This window comes from Rhinatrema bivittatum, chromosome 6, assembly GCF_901001135.1.
Source record: "Rhinatrema bivittatum chromosome 6, aRhiBiv1.1, whole genome shotgun sequence".
Lineage (NCBI taxonomy): Eukaryota > Metazoa > Chordata > Amphibia > Gymnophiona > Rhinatrematidae > Rhinatrema > Rhinatrema bivittatum.
This window is the reverse complement of record NC_042620.1, coordinates 107,606,541-107,632,688: the sequence shown is the minus strand read 5'-3', so window position 1 is coordinate 107,632,688 and position 26,148 is coordinate 107,606,541. Positions and strand designations below refer to the sequence as shown.

Here is a 26,148-nt window from a genome sequence, read left to right as displayed (position 1 = left end):
AGACTCTCAGGATTTGCTATAATGCACACAAACTAACCACACAAAGTTACACCTGTATTATGGAACACACTCAAAACAGTAACAACCCTGTCTAAGAAATACAACTATTAAACCAGGCCATAAACATTAATACATTTCCTATTGGGAAAACAGAATAAGGCAAGCTGCTATAGAGCCCCACACAGAAATAATTGTAAAGCTATACTAAAAATGTTACAAAACAGCTACTTAACAGAATAATATCCAACAATTAAAAACGCATAAAAATTATTAAAAATGTCCAAATATCAATAAAAAATTTCAAAACAGCAGACATCGCATAATACCCAATAATTAAAATGGCAGTCAAAAATAAATTTAAAAAGCCACCTTTACTTACCCTCTACAGCAACTCTCCTACTCCTTTCCCTTCTGGACCAATAGCACTCACCAGAAGCAGCAAGGGCTGCTGAAGCTCTGTCCTCACAGTCCTCTTCTTTAGCACCCACAACTATTCACTCACACACACACACCCAATTAGACCCCACGACCAGTCTCAGTCTAATCTTTCTGAACAGTCTCTCTCAATCACACACAAATGCTCTCTCACCCATGCTCAGCAACTCTCACCCAGGCACCCAATTCACGCCCTCAGACACAAGCTCTCACCCAGGCACTCATTCACACCCACACACCCACACACTCACCAAAATCATCTTCTTCCTTCACTGCAGGATGGGCTCCCGTTGTGGCCTTGCTTGGACGGGTTTTCCTCTTCGCCGCCACAGGATGAGCTCCCGTGGCAGCCTTGCTTCATCAGGTTTCAACATGCCATTCCTCCCACCCCATCCCCCGGGCTATGCCGATGCTGCCTCACCGGCCAATCAAAGGCTTCCTCCCTTCTTCCTACTCCCACTGGCAGGGAGGAGGCTTCCAATTAGCCTGTGTGGAGGCAGGCAGAATGAAGGCGGCTTCCCATTGGGCAGTGGGGGTAGAAGAAAAGGAGGCTTCCAATTGGCCCGTGGGGGCTGGAAAAAGGGAGAAGGAAAGTACAACGGGTCAGTGGGACACTGGGAGATGCGACACACCTGCCGGTGTTTGGCGACACACCAGTTGAGAAGTGCTGATCTAGTGCATAAAAAAAAATCCTTTGAAACAAAATGGGGGAAAGATTATTTACAGCATTTGGGGGTCAGTTTTATTTGGTATCATTGTGTACATGTATATCACTGCAGCCCAAAGATCAGAGTCATTATGGTTTGTTCTCTAAATCAGAATTCCATAGATGTTTCTATGCCATCTGCAATTGCAGCACAGGCAGAGAAAACCTGCACAAAGATGCACAGGGATGACACTTGTTTTTTTCCCTTTAATGTTTTTCCAACAGAAAATAAAGTAAGCTGGGAATCAGAATTGTTGTGCATTAATGGGGTAGATTTTCAAAACGTGCGCACACATGGACATGCGATTTATAACAAGCGCACGCCTGGCGTGCGCTTGTTATAAAATTCCAGGTCAGCGCACGCAAGGGGGAGGTATAATTTACACATACATGCAGCAACGCATCAAAGCCTTCCCCAGTTACCCTCCCAGTCTGCTCCAATTAAGAAGTGGACTGGGAGGGAACTTTCCAACCCCCTATCCTAAACACCTCCCTCCCCCTATCCTAGCTACCCCAATTTTTTATATTTTACCTTTTGCTCCCACAAAGGAGCAGGAAGCAAGTTTGCACATGCGGCACCCCTGCCAGCGCGCGATCCCCCGGCACAGCGGCAAATGGCCATGGTAATAGGCGCCTCTAGCCCCACCTCCTGTACCGCCCTGCCCAGAAAAACGCCCCCCACCCCCCCCACTGCCCCTTTCAGGAAGGCTCGCGCTTATGTGCCATATCGGCCTTTATGCGCATGGCCAGGCCCTTTTTGAAAATAGGCTTGGTGCACGCATGGACTTTTTGAAAATCCGCCCTTAAATTGCCACAAACAATGCCCATTACCAGGGCATATCAACAATAAGGTAAAAGGTACTTGACTTCTCCCAGAGCACTTAACAGAGAGGCTAAGAAATTAAGTCCACCGAAGGTAATCATAAACCCCACACCAAAATGTCTTGTCTCCCAACACACAAAAACATCTACATTATTGATCACAATAAGAACTAGAGGATGTGCATTCCTTTTTGCCAAACTGGACAATTTCAATGAATTGTCTAATTCGGCATAGTTCGGAGGACCCAAATCCCAAAACAGAAAAAATTCATTTTTTGGGTTAGCGGGAAGGGGGGGGGGGGCGCGCACATAAAAAAAATAAAAAAACCCTACCCCAACCCAACCCTTCAAATTTACTTAATTACAACCCCTCCCCCATCACGATCCCTCCCAATACTTACTGAAAGCCCTGGTGGTCCAGTGGAGGGTCCTGGGAGCAATATTCCGCTCTCGAGCCGTCACACCTGCCAGGAATCAAAATGGCACCGGTAGCCCTTTGCCCTTACCATGTGACAGGGGCTACCGGTGCCATTGGACGGCCCCCTGTCACATGATAGGAGCAATGGATGGCCGGCGCCATCTTTGAAAATGGCGTAGAGCATCCATTCCTCCTTCCATGTGACAGGGGCCAGCCAATGGCACCGGTAGCCCCTGTCACATGGTAAGGGCAAAGCACCACCAGCACCATTTTGATTAGTGGCAGCCGACGGCCCGAGAGGGAGAGATCGCTCCTGGGACCCCGCTGGACCACCAGGGCTTTTAGTAAATCTGGGGGGGGGGGGGAATTGGGATGGTGGAGGGGGTTGTAATTAAGTAAATTTGAAAGGTTGGGGTGGGGGGTTTTGGGTTTTTTCCCCCGATTCGTTTTGCCAAAAAAAAAAAGTGGGAAAACAAATTTTCCCACGAAGCGCCCGACCCGAAAGCATAAAGCGACGCTCATTTCTAATAAGAACCACCCTTAAAATCAGAAGAAAATAATGGCAACATTTCCTATCCAATCACACTCTGCTTTTCTATTCCTCAGTTTTTAAAGTGTTATCACAATCTCATAAAACGTGCCCGCAGGAAACCTGCCCAATTTACAGGGTCATTTATCAAAATGCCATAACGCACACAAATACTAATTTTAAATTTGCCAAGTGGAAGGAGTAAACAGAAATGTGGGTCGGTTAACGTGACATACAATAAATTACTGCACAGCAACACAGGATTTAATGCCAGAAATAAGTACACCTTTTTTCTGTGCATTATGCCTGTGTTAGCTGTGCATTACCAGCCGAAACGGTTTTTATTGCAAATACCAGTTCAAGAGGGGAGAAGAGACCTCCTCTGTGGAGGCTCATTTATAATTCAGCTTTTTATACCACAGTAAGAGGGGGCATTATGAACTCAGGGTGAGGTTTGTGGAGTGGGGTGGGTTTTGGGGGGGGGAGCCAGTTTTACATGCACAGTTATACGTACGAACAGCACAGTTGACATCAGTGAAGATTTAATGTAATTTGGCATGACAAAAGATAAAAAGAATAGATTTGTACCTAGCTTGATGTACTCTAACTAGCAGAAATCAAGCCAGGTAGAGAGTAAATGGTACAAATCTATTCTTTTATCTTTCGTCCCTCCAAATCACATTAAATCTTCACTGATGGCAACTGTGCTGTTCGTACGTATAACTGTGCATGTAAAACTGCCCCCCAAAACCCATCCCACAAACTTCACCCCAAGTTCATAATGCCCCCTCTTACAGTGGTATAAATAGTTAACTTTTTTGTTAGCCTCTCTCTCCAGCATCCCGAACCGCCATTTGTCATTAAAAACCTTTTCAGCTGGTATCGCAGCTGCGGTAGATTACTCAGTGGAAATATCGCACCATATGTTAAAGAGTTATCGCGTGTTGCGGGTAAAATACCTATGCAGTGCGGTATCAGGAAAATTAGCCTAACCACGCCCCTTCCCCCCCCCTTTTTTTTTTTTTTTTTTTTTTTTAACACACGAGCACTATTTTCGCTATATTTATAGCAAAATGATGAATATAGGTCTTCGATAGCATTTTATGATTTTTGATCTCTGCTTAGACATGGAAGATGACATTTCTTCAGCATAAGATAAATGCATATCATATTTAAAGCAGCAGTGTTACCTACTAATTTACCTCTAATCTTGATGCTTCGCCCCCCTCTGTTCAATTTATTTCTTGGTATTTTGTTTTTGTCCAAAAAGGTATGGTGTTTTAAAACTGAGACTGCACTCTAAATAACAAGGTTGAGCAACATCATTACTGACCTTATAGCTAAAAATTGTCTGGAGCAAGTTTATCCTAAAGACAGGAGATTATTTATTATTTATTTTATTTATAACTTTTTCTATACCGAAGTTCAAACAACAGAGTTAATTATCACTCCGGTTTACATTGCAACCATAAAACAGTGACAAAGTTGTCTTACATAGAACAGGGGGAGAGAAAAACTTGGATACAGCTTAAGCATGGGGAGTGTAACATGTCAAACTGATAAGAACTGATAAGAGTTGGCTTTTTGGGGTAACAAGGTATTCCGAGGGAGGGGGTAGGAATGAGGGATTGTAAGGGGGTTGGAAGGGTTACTATAGGTTTAATGAAACTAATATACATATATTAAATAGCTTAGGCAGCGGAAGAAAAAGTGCTTAGGCATCTGAGCTTAGGAAGAGAAGGTCCGTGGAGGATGAGGCAAGGACAAGTGTTATGGATGTCTTCTGGGCCACGTCTGTGAAATATGATAATTTGGTTTACTCGTTTCCCTTTAGGAAGAGATTGTTAATCAAATCCATCTATGTCTATGAGAAAATCCTTTAACAAACAAGATGTGTTCCCTCCAAGCAACACGCCCAGAGAGGCAGTGCACTTAACCTTAATCTTGGTGAGATGCATGAATCACTAACGACATGCATATACACTCATGGTATAAGTTCAATCCATATTGCCAAAATGCAAAGGATCCCAAATGGCACAGAGATAAGAAGAGCACCACACTATATGCACCTCTCTGAGGAACTCTGACCAGTCACTTTGCATTCTACCTGCACAAAGAGGTCCAGACTTTATGCAAATGCTCAGCAGACACGAATTTATATCTACAATTAGACCTGGACTGCTGTTTTTCCAGAAACACAGCAAGGTTGATCCTGAAATGAGAAAATTCCCTGCATTCTGCATCTGATTTTTCTTTCATTAAAAAATACATTGAAAACTGACACAATGTTCTTTCATTTGTGGACACGCCAAACTGAATGAGATGTCATCAGGAACCTCTATTTCAAAAAAGGTAGAAGCAAAACCACTTTTTACTGCTAAAGCACTAACCGTTAGTATAATAAGAGTAGTTAAGTTATAGCACTGTTCGTGCCTACATCATATTGTCAAGGCTAGGACTTTTACTGTTCATTTAACAGATTAAAATTTGTCATTTTAATTTGCAGCACAGCACCACTCATTTGCAATTTCCCTATCACAAAACACAAGCCTCAAATAAATTAACAGGGCTTATCTATTTGGGTTGTTTGGTTTTGGTTTTTTTTTAGGGGGGGGTTGTTTGTATTTTTTAGCAAAACCCACATAATAAATAATTAAAATTATTTCTCAAGGATCAAGGCAATAGGATAGGCAAGTTATCTGTGACCAACAATGCCTTCCCCTTTGCAAAACTCACAATACTTTGGGAGGGTGGGGTTTACTTGTAAACAATAGTGCATTCACTCAAACCAATTCTGAAAAGAACTTTAAAATTAAAAAAAATAAAATAAAATAAAAAAAAGAGTTACTCAAATATGTGAACACATTGCATGCAGCCAAACAGACTCCTTGGCGAAACTTCATATTAATGATAAAATCCATACCCGATGTATAAATGTTCCCCCCCCCCCCTATTTTGTGTTTATGGGAAAATGCTTAGTACATAGGCTCCTTAATATTAAAATCTGCACTAGACATAGGGAGGGTAATTTTGTAAAACTGTGTGTGCTGGGATAATCTGCACATACCTTTTGGGGTAGATTTTAAAAGAAGCGCGATCAGCCTACTTTTGCTTGCGGCATCAGACTCAAGCAAAAGTACGCTGGATTTTAGTAGATACGCGCGGAGCCGCGCGTATCCACTAAAATCCTGGATCGGCGCGCGCAAGGCTATCGATTTTGGTATAGCCTGCGCGCGCCGAGCCGCGGCTGCCTCCCCCCGTTCCCTCCAAGGCCGCTCCGAAATCGGAGCGGCCTCGGAGGGAACTTTCCTTTGCCCTCCCCTCACCTTACCCTCCCTTCCCCTACCTAACCCACCCACCCGGCCCTGTCTACACCCCCCCCTTACCTTTGTCGGGGAATTTACGCCTCCCGGAGGGAGACGTAAATCCCCGCGCGCCAGCGGGCCTGCTGCGCGCCAGGCCGCGACCTGGGGGCGGGTACGGAGGGCGCGGCCACGCCCCCGGGCCGTAGCCACGCCCCCATACCCGCCCCCAAAACGCTGCGACATGCCCCGGAACGCAGCGACGACCGGGCCCGCCCCCCCGACACGCCCCCGACACGCCCCCCTCCGAGAACCCCGGGACTTACGCGAGTCCCTGGGGCTCTGCGCGCGCCGGGAGGCCTATGTAAAATAGGCTTCCCGGCGCGCAGGGCCCTGCTCGCGTAAATCCGCCCGGTTTTGGGCAGATTTACGCGAGCAGGGCTCTGAAAATCCGCCCCTTTATGTGCACACTTTACCCCATATTTTCAAAACGAATATACTCACATAAGTTCACTTTGAAAATTCCTAAATGAGTAGGTTTGAATGCACACAAAATAACCCACAGAAAGACTCGTCTGTCTGCTCTATCAGGGTTGTAATTTGTGCAGTTTTTTTTTGTGTGTACTTTTTAAAACATAAAAATATGCTCAACTCAGCCTTAACTCCACCTCCCATAACACCTGTCCCCAGTTCACATAAAGAATACAAGCAAATTTGGGTTATGCACACACTTTTACATGCATCGAGTTCAAGCTATAACAGTCATTTATGTGCATAAAACAATGTTTTGAATTGATATATGGCTTTGAAAATCAGGTCCTAAGAGGCATTTCTAAGACACGTTTTATTTAACTCTTGCTGTAGCCATAGATAAGGAACTCACTTCATCTGAAGACTCTGGCTGTCCTGATGTTTCTGGTGCATCTGCAAAATCTTAAAAAAAAAAAAAAAAAAATGTAAAGGTTTGCATCACAATTGACTGCAAAATAATTTAGGGTGTTTATAAAGGTGAATAATATACAATATTTTCTTTGCTGAGAAATAATTCTTTCAGACTAACCTTCAGCTGCCAAAGTGCTAGTTCCAGCTGCCTGTTCCTGCAGCCCACATGAAAATTTGTCCTCCGGAAGTGCCAACCCAGAGCCTTTCAGTGCGAGGAGATACTTCTCATGACTCTTCTGCAGGCAGGCATTTTCTCCAAGATCTTAAACAAATTTACAATTAAATCACAGCAAAGACAAACCTGCATTCAGTTGTATATCAATCTGTAAAGAAATATTTCATAAAGATAATTCCCGCGTCTATTCCTTTTCACCCTCATCCCAAGACCCCCTCATTCCAGAGCCTCCTTTCCACTGAAAGTGGCTTGCCTCCTGTGCATGGAAACCTGATATATTTAAAATGTCTCTATCCTCTCTCGCCTTTCCTCTATGGTGTACATGTTTAGATCTTTAATTCTATCCTTATATACTTCAGAACGAAGACCACTACCATTTTAGTAGCCATCCTCTGTGCCAACTCCATCCTGTTTATTTCCTTTTGAAGTTACAGAATTGTACCCTCCAGAATTGTTCTCTGTATTCTAAAGGAGGTCTCACCAGGGACCCATGCAGGGGCAATATCGCCTCCCTTTTTTCTCTTGACCATTCTTCTTCCTATGCAGCCAAGCATCTTTTTGGCTTTTGCAGTCGCTTTACCCACCTGTTTGGCTACATTAAGATGATCAGACATAATCACCCCTAGATCCCTCTCTTCTTCCATACTTAGATGAACATTACCTCCAATACCATACCTATCCCATGGGATTTTGCACCTTAAATGCATTACTCTGCATTTTTTAGCTTTAAATCTTAGCTGCCAGAACCTAGACCATTCCTTGAGCTTCGCTAGATCCCTCCTCATTTTCCACACCTTTCTAGCTGTCCTCACTTTTGAAGGTTTTGGGGTCATTGGCAAAAACCTTTCCCAACAATGCTTCTGCTATGTTGCTCACAAAAAAAAAAAAAAAAAAAAAAAGACCCAAGTCCAAGAATTGATCCCTAAGGCACACAGTTAATAACACCTCTCTCTTCAATCAAAACCCCATGTACCACTACCCTTTGTTGCCACCTATTCTGCTAGTTTCTAACCCAGTCAGTCACTAAGTCCCATACGACGTGTGTTCCGTTTATTTATGTCTCCTATGCAGAATCATGTCATCAGCCTAAGATGGTAACTTTTAAAAAGCTGCACAGGCACACATGTGCGCACACTTGCCAGCTCGCACCCAGGAACAAGGCCATATAACATATGCACGTATATGCACGCAGTTTTACATAGGCGCGGGACTATGCGTGCAAATACTGCATTAGTGGGGGGATTTTAGTAGACACGCATGCCAACGCCACTACCAGTTTTCCCAGTTCACTCAGATAGGACTTCCAACCCCCCCCCCCCCCCCCATTTGTTAACCTCCCTTTCCCTCTGTTAGCCCCAACCTTTAAAACACCACTGACTTTTTTTATTTTTTTTTTTACTTGCATACCATCCATAGCAGTAGTAAAGTTACATGGCAAGGGACCCTGGTGCGCATAAGCATTTATGCGCACATCTCTTTGCCTTCCCCCTACATGCCCACTCCTGTCCAGCCATGCCCCTTTTTTCAAAGCTTTTGATTTGTGTGTATAGTGGGAGATACATGCGTACATGGACAGCTTATAAAATCCGCTCGGTGTGTGCCAGCCCAACTTGTGCTCCGAACTCTCGACTTTGGTGCGCATAGGGCTTTTAAAATTCACCTACTACTGAAATCCAAGTACACTACAACTAGCACTCTCCTTTGATCCAACTTTCTGGTTGAACTGACAAGGGTCAAGACTCAGATTTAAGTAATGATTCCAAGCTGTCCCAGTATTCTCTCAGGTCACAGAGGTGTTCTCTATCATCCTCGTAAAAGAAAGATCAAACATACATTACAGAAGGATAAAAGCAAGTTTGCTTACCGTAAACGGTGTTTCCGTAGATAGCAGGATGAATTAGCCATGCTGTCATGGGAACTGTCCATCAGGGCCCAGGAGGCGGAGCTTAAGAAGCAGAGTGTAGAGTTTCGACACTCTGCGGCTGCGCGTGTGTTCCCGCGCGGGAAGAATCAGTTCTCCTCAGTCTGTTTTTTTTCCGCGCGCAGGAGCGCAACGGAGCTTTTTTCTCCTCACAACTTTTTCAAAAATGTCTAAAAAACAGTCCGGTTTCAAACCTTGTCCCTGCGGTAAGATCATGTCCGTCACAGACGGCCATGATCGCTGCTACCGCTGCTTGGGACCGGACCACGATCAAGATATTTGTAAATTTTGTCGACGGATGTCCCCGAGAGCAAGGCGTCATCGGGCCTACCGGATGATGGAGCTAAAATTAACTAATCGACCGTCGACCATCTGCTCCTCCCCCGGTACGGGAGTACGGACGCCTCCTCAAAAGAGAAGATCATCTTCATTAGATCAACAAACCTCCGGGACCGGAGGTAAGCGAAGGAGGGAGGATAACCAGGGATCTGGTTTTCTTGGGCATTCCACTTCCAAAAATCGTCGTGGAGCCGAAAAACGCCACAGCTCGACGGGCCATACTGGGCCGGAGCAGGCGGGAAGACTCCCCTCTAAGACACCGAGTTCATCGAGGCCGGCACATACAACGCTGCAACCGGCGCCGAGGGATCACGAACCGGCACCGTTGGAGCAAACACGGAGCCATAAACAGCCGGCGCCGGAGCCGAACCCGGGATCGGGCAAGCCGGCGCACTCGGATCCGCATCCGGGGCCGAGAAAATCGGCGCCATCGGAGCTGAGGAAACCGGAGCCGAGGAAACCGGAGCCGTTGGAGCCGAGACAAGGGCCAAGTAAACCGGCGCCGACTAAACCGGCGCCGGAGCCGATATCGGAGCAGGGACATACAAATCCGGAGCAGATAGTACACGCGCAATCGGCGCCGAAACCGGCGTCGGGAACAAAGCCCTACAAAAGACGGGAAAAATCACGACATTCCCGAAAATCCTCGGGCGATAGCAATCGCACTCCAGCCAGACCTTCTCGTTCTAGAAAGGATGATGCTGCAGGTAGCGAGACTTCCCAGACAAAAGTCTCGCGCCATAGGTCCTCCTCATCATCTTCCGCACATACCAAGCGGCACAGGCGACATTACTCTTCAGATCATACCAGAAGTAGTTCCCTACAATCCTCTTCCTCAAAATCTAGAGGACTGTTGACACCGTTAGAGAGACGACCTATTCAAATAACTTCATCGTCCTCCTCTCGTACACCTTCTAGGTCTTCGACTAGACACTCCTCTCGTAGAAGTTTCACTGATACCGAGAGAAGGCGTTCTAAATCATCTCCTCGGACAGACCACTCGGGACCGGAACTCCCACTATCTCCTCACAAGCGACACAAGATGCCGCAACATACCCAAAAGGCATTCTGGGATCTCTCGCATTCCCTAGCGGGATTTTTTGAGACACTGCAAACCTCTTTTGTCTTACCACCAGAAGATACCTCTGCCCCATCAAAACCGGCAGATTCCGCACTAGAAGGGCCGGTTGATCCGTTACCAAGGTCTGAGCCAGTGCAAACACAGCCGCCGTCCCCGGTTCACTCTCAGATCTGACAGGATGTGTCTTTATCATCGCACTCCTCTCCTTCCTCATCTACTGGATACCCTTCGGACCCACCTGAAAAACCAGCGGAGCCATATTCTCCCCCGGAAGATCTTTCCTACCCCAAATTCGTTGAAAAGATGGGCTCCATTTTGAAGGTGGAAGTGCAAAAGCTGCCGGAACCCAGAGAAGAGACCTTAGGCTTGTTAAAAATATTTGACACACCAGGGGAGCCTACATCTTTGCCCCCCCATAGTATGCTGCACAAGGTACTGCAGAAATCGTGGGAGACGCCCTTCGGGATTTCAGCAGTCTCAAGGAAAACGGACGTAAAGTTTAAGTTACAGAAAACGTCAGAGTACTCCAATACCCAATTGCCTCACGACTCTTTAGTCGTAGAGTCAGCTTTACAAAGAGCCAAGAAGACAAAAACACACGCCTCTAACCCACCGGGTAAAGACAATAAATGCTTGGATGATTTCGCCAAACGAGTTTATCAAAATGCGATGCTAACTTCACGCATTTGTCACCATCAATTCTACATGGTCCAGTACATGTATGAGTGTGTTCAGGCAACAAAAGGGATGTTTCTCACCGCTGGAACCGAAGTTCCTTCCCCTATTCTGGACATGGAAGAATGCTCCCGACATTTGCTGAGAGCAATCTATGAAGGGTTCGAGAATTCCTCAAGAGCATCAGCTACTGCAATAGCAGCGCGCAGACTGGCGTGGTTGAAAGCTAGTTCGATTCGAGATGATTTGCATGATCGACTAGCCAATCTTCCCTGCATGGGAGACAATTTGTTTGGGGACCGTTTCCATGATACCGTAAGCAAATTGAAAGAACAAGCGCTGGCGGTCCAATCTATAACCACACCAACTCCTTCCAGGAAGTACTATCCAACGTCTCGTCGCCAATCTTTCTCTCGACGACCTTATAGGAATTATCAACCTTTCAGAACGCAGCCTTACCCAACATACCAAAGGCAACAAACACAAACTCCTCATCAGCAACAGCGGAGGGGTAAACCGAGGGCACAAAGACAACAACCGCAACAACAGGCAGCACCTGCGGTTAAGCCTTCGCAATCTTTTTAAGCATCAGGCCACCACCACCTCCCTCAACAGCACCCCCAGGCAGAATCACAGCCCGCTTTCCTGCCTGGGAATTGATAACAACGGATCAGTGGGTACTCGAAATAGTGAAGAATGGCTATCAGCTTCAGTTCATCAACAATCCCCCAGTTCCGCATCTAGCGCAGCGAGGTTCTCAAACATCTCAACCTCAGCTCACTCAGGAGATAGCGCACCTCTACCAGCAAAGGGCGATCAGATATGTTCCCCCACAGGAATGGAACAAAGGGTTTTACTCCCCCTATTTCCTAATTCCAAAGAAATTGGGAGGCAACCGCCCTATCTTGGATCTCAGGGAATTGAACAAATGGATAGTTCGAGAAAAGTTCAAAATGGTTTCGTTGAAATCCATTCTTCCACTATTGCAACCCAAGGACTGGATGTGCTCCATAGACCTCAAGGAGGCATACACACACATTCCAATCCACAGATCCTCTTGGCGGTACCTCTGTTTTTTACACAACAACCAGCACTACCAATACAAGGTGCTTCCTTTTGGTCTTTCGGCAGCACCCCGAGTTTTCACCAAGTGTATGATAGTGGTGGTGGCCCACCTCAGACTACAGGGTCTGACAGTCTTTCCCTACCTGGACGATTGGTTACTGGTAGCGTCGGACCCGACATTGCTAATGCATCATCTCAAGATTGCAATCAACTGCCTTCAAACTTTGGGATTACTTATAAATTACCCCAAATCCAACTTACAACCTACTCAGATACTCCACTTCATTGGAGCTCGCCTGGACACTCTTCGCACAAGAGCTTTCCTTCCACAGGACAGACAGATAACAATTCGGTGTCTTCTTCAATCACTGAAGACAACAAGACACCCGTCAGCTCGACAGATACTAATAGTCTTGGGACACATGGCAGCAGCAAACTTTATGGTACCAAACACGAAACTACACATGAGACGGCTTCAATGGGGTCTGAAAAGGCAGTGGAAACAACACACACAACCATTGCAGAACCAAGTCACACTCACGATGCAAATGAAGAAAGACATAGAATGGTGGCTCCTAGACCACACCTTGACAAAGGGAGCCCTGTTCAATCCCCCGCCACACAATGCAGTCCTCACAACGGATGCATCTCGGACGGGATGGGGAGCACATTTGGACCTCTTGGAAACTCAGGGTCTATGGATGCCATCGGAACAATGTCTCCAAATCAATCTACTAGAGCTCAGAGCAATACGCAATGCACTGAGAACCTTTCAACAACAGTTAAGAGGACGAAGAGTAATGATTTACACCGACAACCAGGTGGCAATGTTTTATATAAACAAGCAAGGCGGGTCAGGTTCATGGACCCTTTGCAAGGAAACTCTTCAAATCTTTCACCATGCACTCCGGCATTCAATCCATCTTCAAGCAACCTATCTGCCAGGATTAGCGAACGACAGAGCAGACAGATTGAGCCGCATTTTCCATCCCCACGAATGGTCGCTCAATCCAGACGTGGCTCAACAGATCTTTCAACGCTGGGGGACCCCGACGATAGATCTTTTCGCAACGGAAGAGAACGCCCAACTACCGCAGTTCTGCTCCATTCGTCCCAGCTCATCACGCCTCGCCCAGGATGCATTCCTACTTCCGTGGACAGCAGATCTTCTATATGCCTTTCCACCGATTCCACTAATAACCAAGACGCTGCAGAAATGCATTTTGGACAACAGTCAGCTAATCCTAGTGGCCCCAGCCTGGCCGAGACAACCATGGTACAGCTATCTCTTGCGACTGTCAATAACCGACCCGATACGTCTTCCAGACCGGGCAGACCTTCTCCAGCAGAACGGAGGAATGCTAATTCACCCTCTCCACTCCTCGCTTCACCTGACGGCATGGAGATTGAGCGGACATTATTGACAGCACAAGGCATATCATCGGTGGCACAAGTAGTGCTTATTGCATCACGGAAACCATCCACTAGACGCAATTATTCCTTCAAATGGAGACGATACTCCAACTGGTGTATTCAAAAAGGGATTCCACCCATAGACTGCTCACCAATTCTTCTACTTGACTATCTGCGTGCCCTATATGATGACGGGTTAGCAACCTCCTCCATCAGGGTGCACCTAAGTGCAATTGCAGCTTATCACCGACCAGTAGATAACCATTCCATTGCTGTACACCCTTTGTTATCCAGATTCATCAAGGGATTATTGCACCTTCGGCCGCCGACAGCAAAACCACCAGTTCCATGGAACCTTAATATCGTTCTGGAGCAGCTAATGCTTCCACCATTCGAACCGATGGAATCTGCACATATTAAATATCTACCTGGAAGGTAGTATTGTTAGTAGCAATAACATCGGCACGTAGAGTAAGTGAATTACAAGCGCTCGTACATTACGAACCATATCTTCAATTCCATCATCATAAGGTGATCCTACGAACGCACCCTACCTTCCTTCCAAAAGTAATTTCGGCATTCCATCTCAATCAATCTATAGAACTACCCATCTTTTTTCCAAAGCCTCATGCAAACGATAGAGAACGCTTGCTACACACATTGGACTGTAAGAGAGCATTGGCTTACTATAAACGACGGACTCATGCTACGAGCAGAGTCTCCCAATTATTTGTTTCATTCAACCCAAGAGCCCCGGGACTACCCGTGGCCAAGAGAACAATTTCAAGCTGGATCGTTCAATGCATACAGTATTGTCACAACAAGGGAAAATCCCCACTTCAGACGCTTCCACGAGCGCATCAAGTTCGGGCTATGGCCACATCTATAGCTCATCTTAAGAACGTCAACCCAGTAGACATTTGTAAAGCGGCCACTTGGTCTTCTCTACATACCTTCACTTCTCATTACTGCATAGACAAGCAGTCGGCAACAGATGCCACACTGGGTCAGGCGATTCTGCATGCGTTGCCTAAATAATAACCGACTACCACACGCCTATAATCACGCGACCAACAAACAACAGCGTGATAGGGAGCTTGGGACTCCCATGACAGCATGGCTAATTCAGCCCTGCTATCGAGGGGAAAAAGCAAGTTTGCTTACCGTAAACGGTGTTTCCGTAGATAGCAGGATGAATTAGCCATGCTGACCCTCCCACCTCCCTGGTAGTCGTACTACATTAACTACAACAAGCTTAATCACAGACTGAGGAGAACTGATTCTTCCCGCGCGGGAACACACGCGCAGCCGCAGAGTGTCGAAACTCTACACTCTGCTTCTTAAGCTCCGCCTCCTGGGCCCTGATGGACAGTTCCCATGACAGCATGGCTAATTCAGCCCTGCTATCGAGGGGAAATGTAGAATTAAGAAACATGATTTGATAATTACACAGATAGCACAGAGACTCAGGGTAGAACCCTAGGAGTACTATTCCTAACTCTTGCCACCAATTAGCAAAATCTCCTTGTGCCTCAGACAGCAACTGAAGAATAACATGTAAATTCTCTGTATTATGGTTATTTACTCTTCACTGCTTACTCTTCCAAATGAATATACTTGTTTTCTAGACATTATATGGACTTAGCAAGGCTTGCTTGGTCACTGTTTCAACACTTTATAAATGTCATAAAGTCACTATACATGCAAAGTAAAAGTAAATGCTACATTAAAACAATTATCCAGAAAGAAGTGCCTGTGCTGGGCTATCACTGCATTTTGTCTTTGGGGATCTCAGGCTAGCATATGCCACTTTATGTACATATTTGTTCTCAGTTAACTCTGGAAAGTGTGGTTAAGGACCTTCAATTCATTTACTTTATTTTTTTCTCAGGAATTTCAGTATTTATTATAAAAACAAAAATGGGAGAAAAACTGTGGGGAAAATTTGACATCTTTCCACCGATTTTCTCCCATTTTTGTTCTTTATTATAAAAACACTGATAAATATACAGGAAAAATAAAACAATGAAATTGAAAGTTGCCAAGTGTGATATATTTAATACACAGAGTACAAGGAAATCCATTTCACTTACCAGAGCAAAGCTCTTTGTAGAACTGCTGATTAGTTAAAGCCTGGGTCAAGACTGATCGCATTGCTCCTCCCATTTTGGTCAAATCTTCCAAAAAAGAAATATGGGGCTCCAACATCTGGAGAGTTTTGTGAATGTCTTTTTCTGATGGCACATCTGTTGCTGACATGAAAAAATAAAAGATTTTATCATTACATTAAAAAAATTTGTTTAAGAAAAATGTTACTGGATCAAGCTGGGCAGTGTTCATAACCTTCAGTGGGAAGGAGTCACCACCACTGCACAATAGCAACATCTACTGGCTAAATTTAGTTAGGGTCCATGTTCACAGCCTTCTGGAAGTAGCCCTGGTGATTATGTATGTTGAATATTTATTTTATGTATGTTTGGATGTGTACTCCGCCTTGAACTTGTGACGAGAGCAGATAATTTTAATAAATTCAAATTCAGTCAGACTGTTGCTAGATAAAGTTAGGAGGACATATAAAATTTTAAAAAATGGGAAAATAATCCATGCGTTGTTACAAATGAAGACTCATGGAGCCAGATCCCAGCCCAACTCAAGACTGAACTGATACAGAAATGAGCAGGAGGAAACTGCCAATCTATAAAAAAAAAACAAAAATTATAGGTTGCATGGAGGAATCTGAAAATGTGAACGTGTCCTCTTACCAAATTATGAGTCCCTGGTTCTACAGAAAAGGTACAGTTACTTTATGTGGAACATAATTTAGAGGAATGTTCTCAGCTTCTCCTATTTAAGACTTTTCTCCACTGACACAAAAACACTCATGTTCAGATACTTGTTAAAGATGCAACTTTGACTATTCGGTCTAAGGAATCTAATACTTTAAGAAGTAGTGCTCAGGCCCTGGAAGTTAAACTGCAGAAAAAATTTTATGGGAAAGCAGCTTAAGCAAAATAATGATTATACTCATACGCTTAGGGGCAGATTTTAAAAGCCTACGCACGTAAATCCAGCTGTATTTACGCACGCCAAGCCTATTTTGTATAGGCCCAGCGAAGCGCGCAAAGCCCCGGGACACGCATATGTCCCGGGGCCAGAGGCCTCCGTAGGGCCGCCAGGCCAGGGGATTGTGTGCCGGTACTTGGTCGGCAGGCGCAACTTGTAAAATAAAGGTTGGGGTGGGGGGGGGGGGGGGAGGAAAGTGTGCACACCCTTGCGCGGGCCGACCCCGGATTTTATAACATGCGCATGGCTGCACACACATTTTAAAATCAGGCGTACATCTTAAAATCCGGCCCTTAGAGATTAAAAAAAGTATTCAAAAACTGTGGCCCAAAATGATTAAAAACTGAATTCTACAAAGGAAATTCTAACTGTTTAATTAAAGATAATGTTTCCTCAAGAAAAAAGTTCCAGCTTTGGCATCTAAAATTTTTAATTCTAAATTTTGAACCAAAAATTAACTCTGCCCCTATTTCAAAATCAACATTTTCTTAGGAGTTTAAAAAAAAAATGGATTTTTGTTCTGGTTAAAAAGAAAATTCTTGAAGGAGGAAGTGACGTCATCGGTCTAAGATGGCTGCTTAAACCCTTTCTCCGGCACCCTCCAAAGCATTTTATACCCCTCTAGCTAGCTCGAGCGAGGTCTAAGCTACAGATTTACCGAGAATACAGCGGTGGACGGCAAGGAATATGTCTACCCGGAAAAAAGCGGTGGACCTCCAGCAATTTTCCTTCGATGCCGGCGGATCCCGATTTGCGGTCCTGAGTGACTCGAGTGGGAGCACCGGCCTCGAGGATGTGGGGGCTAAACCACGCCAGGAGCTGTCGGAGGTGGAAGGCGGAGATGAGCCTATTCTCAAACGGGATCTGCAACACTGGTTCCAGGACCTAAAAAAAGATCTCAAAACCTTGACGGACGAATTTCGAGATGCCATCGCGAATCTATGCACCGATGTTAAAGATCTAGGACATCGAGTGGAGGACGGAGAGGAGCATGATCTTCGGCTTACAACCCTGAAATCCGAGATTGAACAGTTAAAATGTCTCAATGAAGAAACGGCTCTGAAGCTAGAAGATTTGGAGAATAGCACACGGCGCAACAATCTGCGCATTAGGGGTCTCCCTGAAGACCCAACCTATGCTAATGCGGCTGAGGTGGTCCAACGTGTATGCCGGGCGCTTCTTAATGCGGCCGCGGACCAGGGACCTGGCGCGGCGGCCGAGGTATCACAAGATATAGCGGTGGAACGGGCGCATAGGGCGCTGGGGGCAGCACCACGCAATGCACCTAGAGACATAGTGCTTTGCTTGCACAGTTTTGTGGTGAAAGAGGAAATAATGAAAGCGGCAAGGAAACTAGATGTCTTCACATGGGACGGTCATGAACTCACTATCTACAATGACATTGCACCAGCAACGCTGAAGAGGCGTAGAGATTTCAATCCGGTTACTGCTTTTTTGAGAAAAGAACATTACCGCTATCGCTGGTTATATCCAAGCGGCATTGCTTTCACTATCAAAGGGACAACATCGAGGGCAAAGACACCAGCAGAAGCGGCGGGTATTCTTAAAGAAGCGGGAATGGAGATTACCTGTCCAGTGACTGTCAACGAGCCCGCACGAGTGACGGTGGAACAGGCAAAATGGCAGCGAGCAGGAAAAGGGGGCCGGCGTCTGAAGCGGACATCAGACCCTGAGCAGCGACAGACGCCAGCGGCGGGTAGCGGGAAAGAACTGGCTCCCCCCTGATTTTCCCTACTGAGCATATGAAGGGGACACATACCTCATAATTTCTTCAGACATTTAAGATATTTGAGTCATATTTTACTGCTTAAGGGCTGGGCATTGCTTTAGTATATACATTTCTAATGCATAATTCTGTGCAATCTTGGGCTCCAGGTTTATATGGCACTTTCTATACACTTGAGGGGTATAGAAAGAAAGTTTGGAAGAATAGTGATTGAGTGAAAGAAGGGGGGGGGTAATGGATGTGGCTTCCTCTATTCAGAGTCAGACCCAAGATGGGAGACTCTATGTTTGAGAGGGTTGGGGGGGGGGGGGGGAGTGGGGGAATTGTGATATATTCAGCGGCATTCATGGATAGTATTTTGCTTAGATGGCTAACAGAGTGCTGGCAGTGTAAGGGGGAAGATTAGGTCCTGATGTCTCTTAAATTTTTATCTCTGAATGTGAAGGGCTTGAATTCACCGATGAAGCGACAGCAGCTGTAATGAGTTGCAGAGGCATCATGCATCTGTGGTTTTTATTCAAGTGACGCATTTAAGGCGAAAGCATGAACATCTACTTCGCCCTCGTCTATATTCCCATAGATATTTTGCTGCCAGCACTCCTGATAGTAAATATAGCGGTGTAGGAATTCTGTTTGCTAATAATCTGGGAGAGAAGGTTATTGAGACAGTGGTGGGCCCTAAGGGCAGATATTTAATCTTAGTGGTAGAAATCCAAAATTGCAAGTTTATCCTGGTTAATGTATATTGTCCAAATCAGGGACAGGGTGATTTGTTAAACAAAATCAATCAGAAATTGCACCAAGTGGAAGGGGGATACTTAATCATGGGAGGAGATTTTAACTTAGCTCCTATAGCAGGCCCGGATACCTCTTTGGGACAGGGGGGAATGCATAATCGGGATAGGAAATATCTCCGTCAGTTATTGACTGACTGGAATCTAGTTTATATTTGGCAGGTATGTTATCCCCACAGTAGAAACTACACTTTCTACTCGCGACCACACGATACCTACTCCAGAATTGATTATTTTCTGATTGATAAGGCGTTGAGCGACCGCACACAGAAAGTAGAAATAGATCATATTACTTGGTCAGATCACTCTCCCATATGGTGGGAGGTGGAGCTCCCCACCGGGAATAGGAGCTCACAATATTGGAAGCTCAATGATAGTTTACTTAAAAATAAAAAATATCTGGTAAAATTGCAGGTGCAATTGGAGGAATATTTAGCTCTTAATTCTGATGATACAGTGTCACCGGTGGCAGTATGGGAGGGCTTGAAGGCTACAATGAGAGGTAATTTCATCAGTCTGGGGGTTTATCATAAAAAACAGAAGGAATTGACCCGGACCAAATTGTTAGCGCAATTGGCGGATTGGGAGAAGGAATATAAGAAGGGCCAGTCTCCCCAGGCACTTCAGAAATTGGATGAGATTCGTCGGCAACTAAAAGAGTTGGATGCTCTAGTAGATCTTGTCAAGCAAATGTATTATGAGCAGGGTGACAAGCCTGGTAAGTTGTTGGCGCACAAGTTGAAAGGCCAACGCTTACAATCCCATATTCACACTATCAAGGATAGTAAGGGGCAAGTATGCACACAATTGTCGGACATTAAAAATTGTTTTACGAGCTTTTATGAGGGGTTATACTCTACTGATCATGAGGTGACAGATGCAGATATAGATCATTTCTTAGGAGGTCTAGAATTGCCCACTGTGTCCAGCGAGACAGGGGAACGGTTGGGATCCCCTATTCTGGCTCGGGAAGTCCAAGAGGCTATTAAATCTTTGAAGCAGGGGAAGGCACCCGGACTCGATGGGTATACACCCTTATTTTATAAAAACTTTATGAGTCTGTTAGTGCACCCGCTGAAAGACATGTTTAATGCTCTGCGGGAGGGACACCACTTGCTGCCCAATGGGAATACAGCGGGAATTACCATTTTACCTAAAGCTGGAAAAGACGTCACGCTATGTGGGTCATATCGGCCTATATCATTGATTAATATCGATTTAAAGCTTCTTGCGAAGATCATGGCCAATCGCTTAAGGAGGGGTAATTCTCGATTTAGTTAAAAGATGACCAAACAGGTTTTATGCCAGGGCGGTCCACATCGGACAATATATGGAAAATCTTAAATATCATCTCGATAGTAAAAACTAGCTCTTCTCCTGCTGTGCTATTGACTATCGATGCCGAAAAGGCATTTGATAGAATGCACTGGCCTTTTCCTGTTCGCTGTGATGGAAAAGTTGGGTTTGGGGGGATATTTCTTGGCGTGGGTAAAAGAATTATACAAAGATCCCCGGGCGTGTATCAAAATAACTTTAACTTAACTTTATATTTCTCTTCTAGCTTCCTAAGCTTCCAAGTTCACAGTCCTCGTTGTAATGTAACTTTGTTTTTCTTCCTTTATCTAGTTATTTTACCCCTGTTCGATGTAAACCGTCCTGATATGGTATTTTAACCATGAAGGTCGGTATAGAAAAAAATGTTAAATAAATAAATAAAAAAATAAAAATTAATGGGGGATATAGTAACTCGTTCCCTATACACAGAGGTACTAGACAGGGGTGTCCGCTCTCGCCGCTGCTCTTCGCGTTGAGTGTGGAACCCTTAGCAGAAATGGTCCGACAATCTAAGGAAATTCATGGGATTACCATAGCAGAGACCCAATACAAAATCTCATTATATGCTGACTATATTATATTCACGGTTGGGAATCCTCTTTCGTCCCTTCAGGCTTTGACAAATGTGTTGAAACAATTTGGGGTGGTGTCTGGCTTCAGGGTCAATATGGACAAATCAGAGATATTTCCTAAAGCGCTTAAGCCAGACCAGAGCTTTATTTTACAACATCTGTTTCCCTTTAAATGGACGACAGGACCTATACGGTATTTAGGTGTCAATTTGGTGGAAAACCGTAAAGATCTCTTCACGGCCAATTATGGTCCTCTGGTCGGTCAATTATGTAAAGATATGCAATATTGGGACAGATACCATATCTCATGGTTGGGACGTATAGCTGTTGTGAAAATGAATCCGTTTCCCAGATTAAGCTACCTATTTCAGGGCTTACCATGTCTGATAGCAGATCATTGGATAACAAGCTTACAACGGAAAATTTTTTCCTATATATGGAAACGGAGACCTCCGAGAATAGCACGGAAAGTGTTGTACAGGCCTAGGGTTGGGAGTACCCAATCTCCAGAAATATTATGTGGCATCCCAATTGCAGGCAGTGGTGGATTATCATATCCCGGGGCCTAAGAAACAATGGATGATAACTGAACAAGCGAGGTTAGGGAGAGATGTTCCAGAAAACATCTTTTGGGATCGGATTCCACCGAATCTGAGGGATTCCAATATTCTGCCCTCACTGCAATGTACATTGACCGTGTGGAATAAGTGGCGGGAACGTTTGACTGGGAAGAGAGGATACTTCTTTCCAGCACGAATCCGTGGTCTGTCAGATTTCCCTGTGGGGATGGGTTCTCAGATGTTTCATACATGGGCGGAAAAGGGACTCTATAAGTTCCAACAGATTTGGGAAGCGGGGGTGGTGAAATCCTTTTCGCATTTACAGAGAGATTTTCACTTGCCTAAAGGGGATTTCTTAGCTTATGCTCAAGTTCGCCACTTTTTACAAAAACTGGAGGTCTCTAGAGATCTTCAGAAAGGAGTTTCATTGATGGAAAACTTCTGTGTAGCCTTGAAAAGACCACCTAAATTGATGTCCAAAATATACAAATTATTGGAAGATACTGAGATTTATCAAGCCTCATATCTCCAGGCCTGGACGCGAGACTTGGGGGGGACCTGGGACAAGGAACATTGGAACACCTGTTTTTTTTAGTATGGGGAGATATGCTATGTCCACAAATATGATTGAAAATGAATACAAAATGTTGTACCGGTGGCACCTTTGCCCCGTGACTTTAGCAAAGTGGTATCCGGCACTCTCAGACAGGTGTTGGAGGTGTGGAAAGGCGAAAGGGACTTTTGCTCATGTGTGGTGGTTTTGCCCTGTAATAGGTGCATTTTGGAAAAAGATACAGGGTGTAGCTAAAGACTTGGTGGGTGGGGAACCCCGCTTATGCCCGGAGTTATGGCTTCTGGGACTCTGGCAAGAGGAAAAGGAAATGCATAATACTCGATTATTGCGCTATTTGGCTATAGCTGCCCGGTCGGCAATAGCCCAGTGGTGGAAAAAGCAGGAACCACCGCCTTTGAAGGTAGTTATCACCAGACTCAAAGGAATTAAAACGATGGAAAAAAATTACTGCTTACCAGAGGGATAGGGTGGTCAAATATGAACAGATTTGGGACCCCTTTGATAAGTGGCTTGTGCGACATGAGCCTGAGGGGAGGGACCCTCCATCGGGGTCTGCCTATTGACGGGATGATCCTTCTGAACTAATTATCTTACCCATTGCTGGTATTTGTACATGAGCTATGAAAGTACTAATTCTTGTATTGTATTAGCTCTTAGGATCTTTAAAATCTATCCTAATAGTATGTTTATTATTGCGGTTTCTTGTTGGGGATGTTGTTCAATGCAGGACATGGGCTAGGGGGGGTAGGGGAGGGTTGGGATGGGGTGGGGATTATACATGGAAATGTTTGGATGAAAAGATAATCCCATGTGGGATGAAGCTGTATGCTACAATATTGGCTTGTATATTTACTGTTGTCCAAATAAAATTTTCAATTACAAAAAAAAAAAAAAGAAAATTCTTATGGTCCCTACAATGGGGTAAGAGTTCATATTTCTTCCTTATTTAGCTAGGGCCACATAGAATAAAAAGGAGACTTGTGAAGATTTTCATTGTTTAAAAACAGAATCTATTTAATATCCGGCAAAATTCTGAGATTCTTCTGGTTCAGCTAGATTGATATTTCATGATTATGATCAAATTAGTCTTCTTCAAATAGTGAATCGAGTAAGCCTCAGGGACAAATCAGAGTCAGTTGAGAGCTCAGATACAAATCTGAACAGTCTTTATCAAAGTATTATAGTGCTGAAGTTTTTTCTGTACTTTCTTCCTCGAGATGTGTTTTGCATTTCCAGAGATTTCTTCAGTTCAGATAGGAATCCTTCGCAGTGTATTGTTTAGATGATTTTCAGTACTAAGATTTTTTGTTTAATTTATTTTTTATGTAGACTCCATTCCAGCCAACTCTTGGGCACTGGACCACACAAGGCCCAGTGACCTTCCGGAGTTGCCGCATGGGGTGGGGGAGAGAAGAAAGTATGAGGCCCTTAAGAGATTTTTCTTCATTCTATGGCTTTTCTGCACACCAGTCAGTCACACATACAAAAATAAATAAAACACTCTTCACATCAAAAGCTGTTCAAAATAAAAATCTTTACTGAAACTGGTGGCAGGAACAACAAAGTCCAAAACACAATACACCAGTTAGTAGTGCACCACACTGTACACAAAGCCCCAAAGTATAAAATCAGATCTCAGTCTTTTGTATACTCCTGCCTACAAAAGTAAGCTCTTTGGGACAAGTACTTTTCCATCCTAGGGCCTTGCAGAACCTTTTGGGTTTGTAGATCCTCTCAGTTCCTTTTTCTCTGCTCTTAAGTGAGCTTCTGACAGATTTGCTTGATCAGCCACTTTGTGGATTTTTCCCAAGCTGACTGCTCTCCCTCAAGGCTCCCTTATGTCTCTGTACAATTCCCTTCTCCTAAGTTCCTCAGAATCTGATATTTTCTCAAGAACTCTACTTCCTTTTGGACTCCTATTGTGCTTCCAGATACTTCCCCTCCTGAAACCCTAGAACTTCCCTGTGGAGGGATAAAGTCCACCAAGTGTCCTCTGCAAGGAAAGACACCTGCTCCAATCCAGCCCTGGGCTAAGGCTGGTTATCTCATGGACCCTCTCTGACTGAACTGCATGGTGCCAAGGTTTTTAATACACCCTTACAATCCCTCCTCCAATGGGGACTGATACACTGCATGGACCTCACACTTATGGAAAGGGTCTGGATGAAGACTTCCAACACAGAACGCTGGCAAAGTGACCTGTTGAGACCATTAATACTATTTCAATGAAAGGCAACCACTGCTAGTTAAGGACAGAATTGAGTACCCCATCACATTTATTTTTAAAACATTTGCTTTATGATTAAGTAAAAATGTTCTAATCTATAGAATGTAATTATAGTTATGTATTTGGTAGCCTAGTACTTTTTAATTTGTAATAACATTTTACAGTAAATTTTTCTAGAATGACAATTTTTGCTATTTTCCAATGCCAAATTTGAGTCGGAATATTGGGTAATCGATAATTAGGCATTAATATCTTTTGTTTTCAACCATTTTTTGTATTACTTTATCTCATGGAAAATTAGCATAATAAAAAAGAAACGATTAAAAAAAAACCACAGTTGCTAACACCAGCAACTTGGAATATTTTAACTCAACTTTCTACATGGCAGTGAAGGCTTCAAACACTGCATATAGCAATGGGTGAAGCCATGTGCAAACATACAAAGAAAGTGATTAAACATTTTCCAACTTCTCAGCAGATCTACTTTCCTCCTTACTGCTCTCCAATTCAATTCTGTCTCTGCATTTTTTTCTGTCCATTTTTTACTTCAAAACACTTATGTTCATTTTTGGTTGGTTTACTCTTTCTGAGGCTCCAAGTGACCAGTCTGGACATTTTGGGGTATTGAGCTTTGATTCTGAGACACTGATATTTACAGCCCTGCTTCTACCATCTAAAATCAACATTATAAGCACCACAATGCATCAGGAAGAGTTTCAAAGTTCCAGGAAGAGCCTAAGCTCTCTCTTGTCGGATATTGTGTCACTTGGCAACTCTCCTCACTCTATTATCTTTCATTACACCTTATTTGTCCACTCGCATCTGACCCTCTTCTGATGTCCTTCCATCCTTTACATTCTCCTCTCGCCCTACCCCCAGTGTTATCTTTTCCTTTTTTCCAGGGTCTCCTATGAGTTGAAGCTGTAACTACATTAGCTAAAGTTTAGATATCAAGGAAAGACCTACAGCTACTTGGATAAAAAGAAAAATCTACATCAACACACACTGATATATTCAAGTATACATATCTTATGCACATAATTTCCTACATGGGGTTTATTCTGCCTTTTTGCAAATCACAATTTATTATTTTGTTTTTTATGGGTTTTGTTTGTGGATTTTTTTTTTTTTTTTTAAACATACCTGGTTCATTATACCCTTCTCTTAAGTACTGAATAAAATTAAAGATAAATCGAGGAAGAACTAATTCAGACATCATCAATAATTCTTTCGGGACAGAGGGGACAGTCAGACTTGATTTAACACGATGTCGTTTACAAAACCTGTAAGAAATTAACAGAGGATCAGTATAAAAGCTGTATTATGCCAGACAAACTAGACATTTTTAAATGCAAGTTAACTCTAGAGATGGTCATAGTTGGAGTAGTCACCTTATGCTATTAACAAGAAAAGTAAGATCCAGATTTACAAAAAAAAAAAAAACAAAAAAAAA

At 44.1% G+C, this 26,148-nt stretch overlaps 1 protein-coding gene across 8 annotated transcripts in view; it reads right to left on the bottom strand.

Annotated features, from left to right (window-relative positions):
- UBR3 (ubiquitin protein ligase E3 component n-recognin 3) overlaps window positions 1–26,148 on the bottom strand; it is a 672,099-nt gene that overhangs the window by 604,768 nt on the left and 41,183 nt on the right. For 7 of the 8 annotated variants that reach the window (XM_029605729.1, XM_029605732.1, XM_029605733.1 and 4 more), the window contains exons 2-5: window positions 25,839–25,978; window positions 15,917–16,075; window positions 7,273–7,416; window positions 7,096–7,145 (exon numbers count right to left, since the gene is read on the bottom strand). In XM_029605729.1, the coding sequence (XP_029461589.1) occupies window positions 7,096–7,145; window positions 7,273–7,416; window positions 15,917–16,075; window positions 25,839–25,978 (493 nt within the window). The remainder of the gene's footprint in view (window positions 1–7,095; window positions 7,146–7,272; window positions 7,417–15,916; window positions 16,076–25,838; window positions 25,979–26,148) is intronic. The other variant, XM_029605730.1, reaches the window with a different exon arrangement.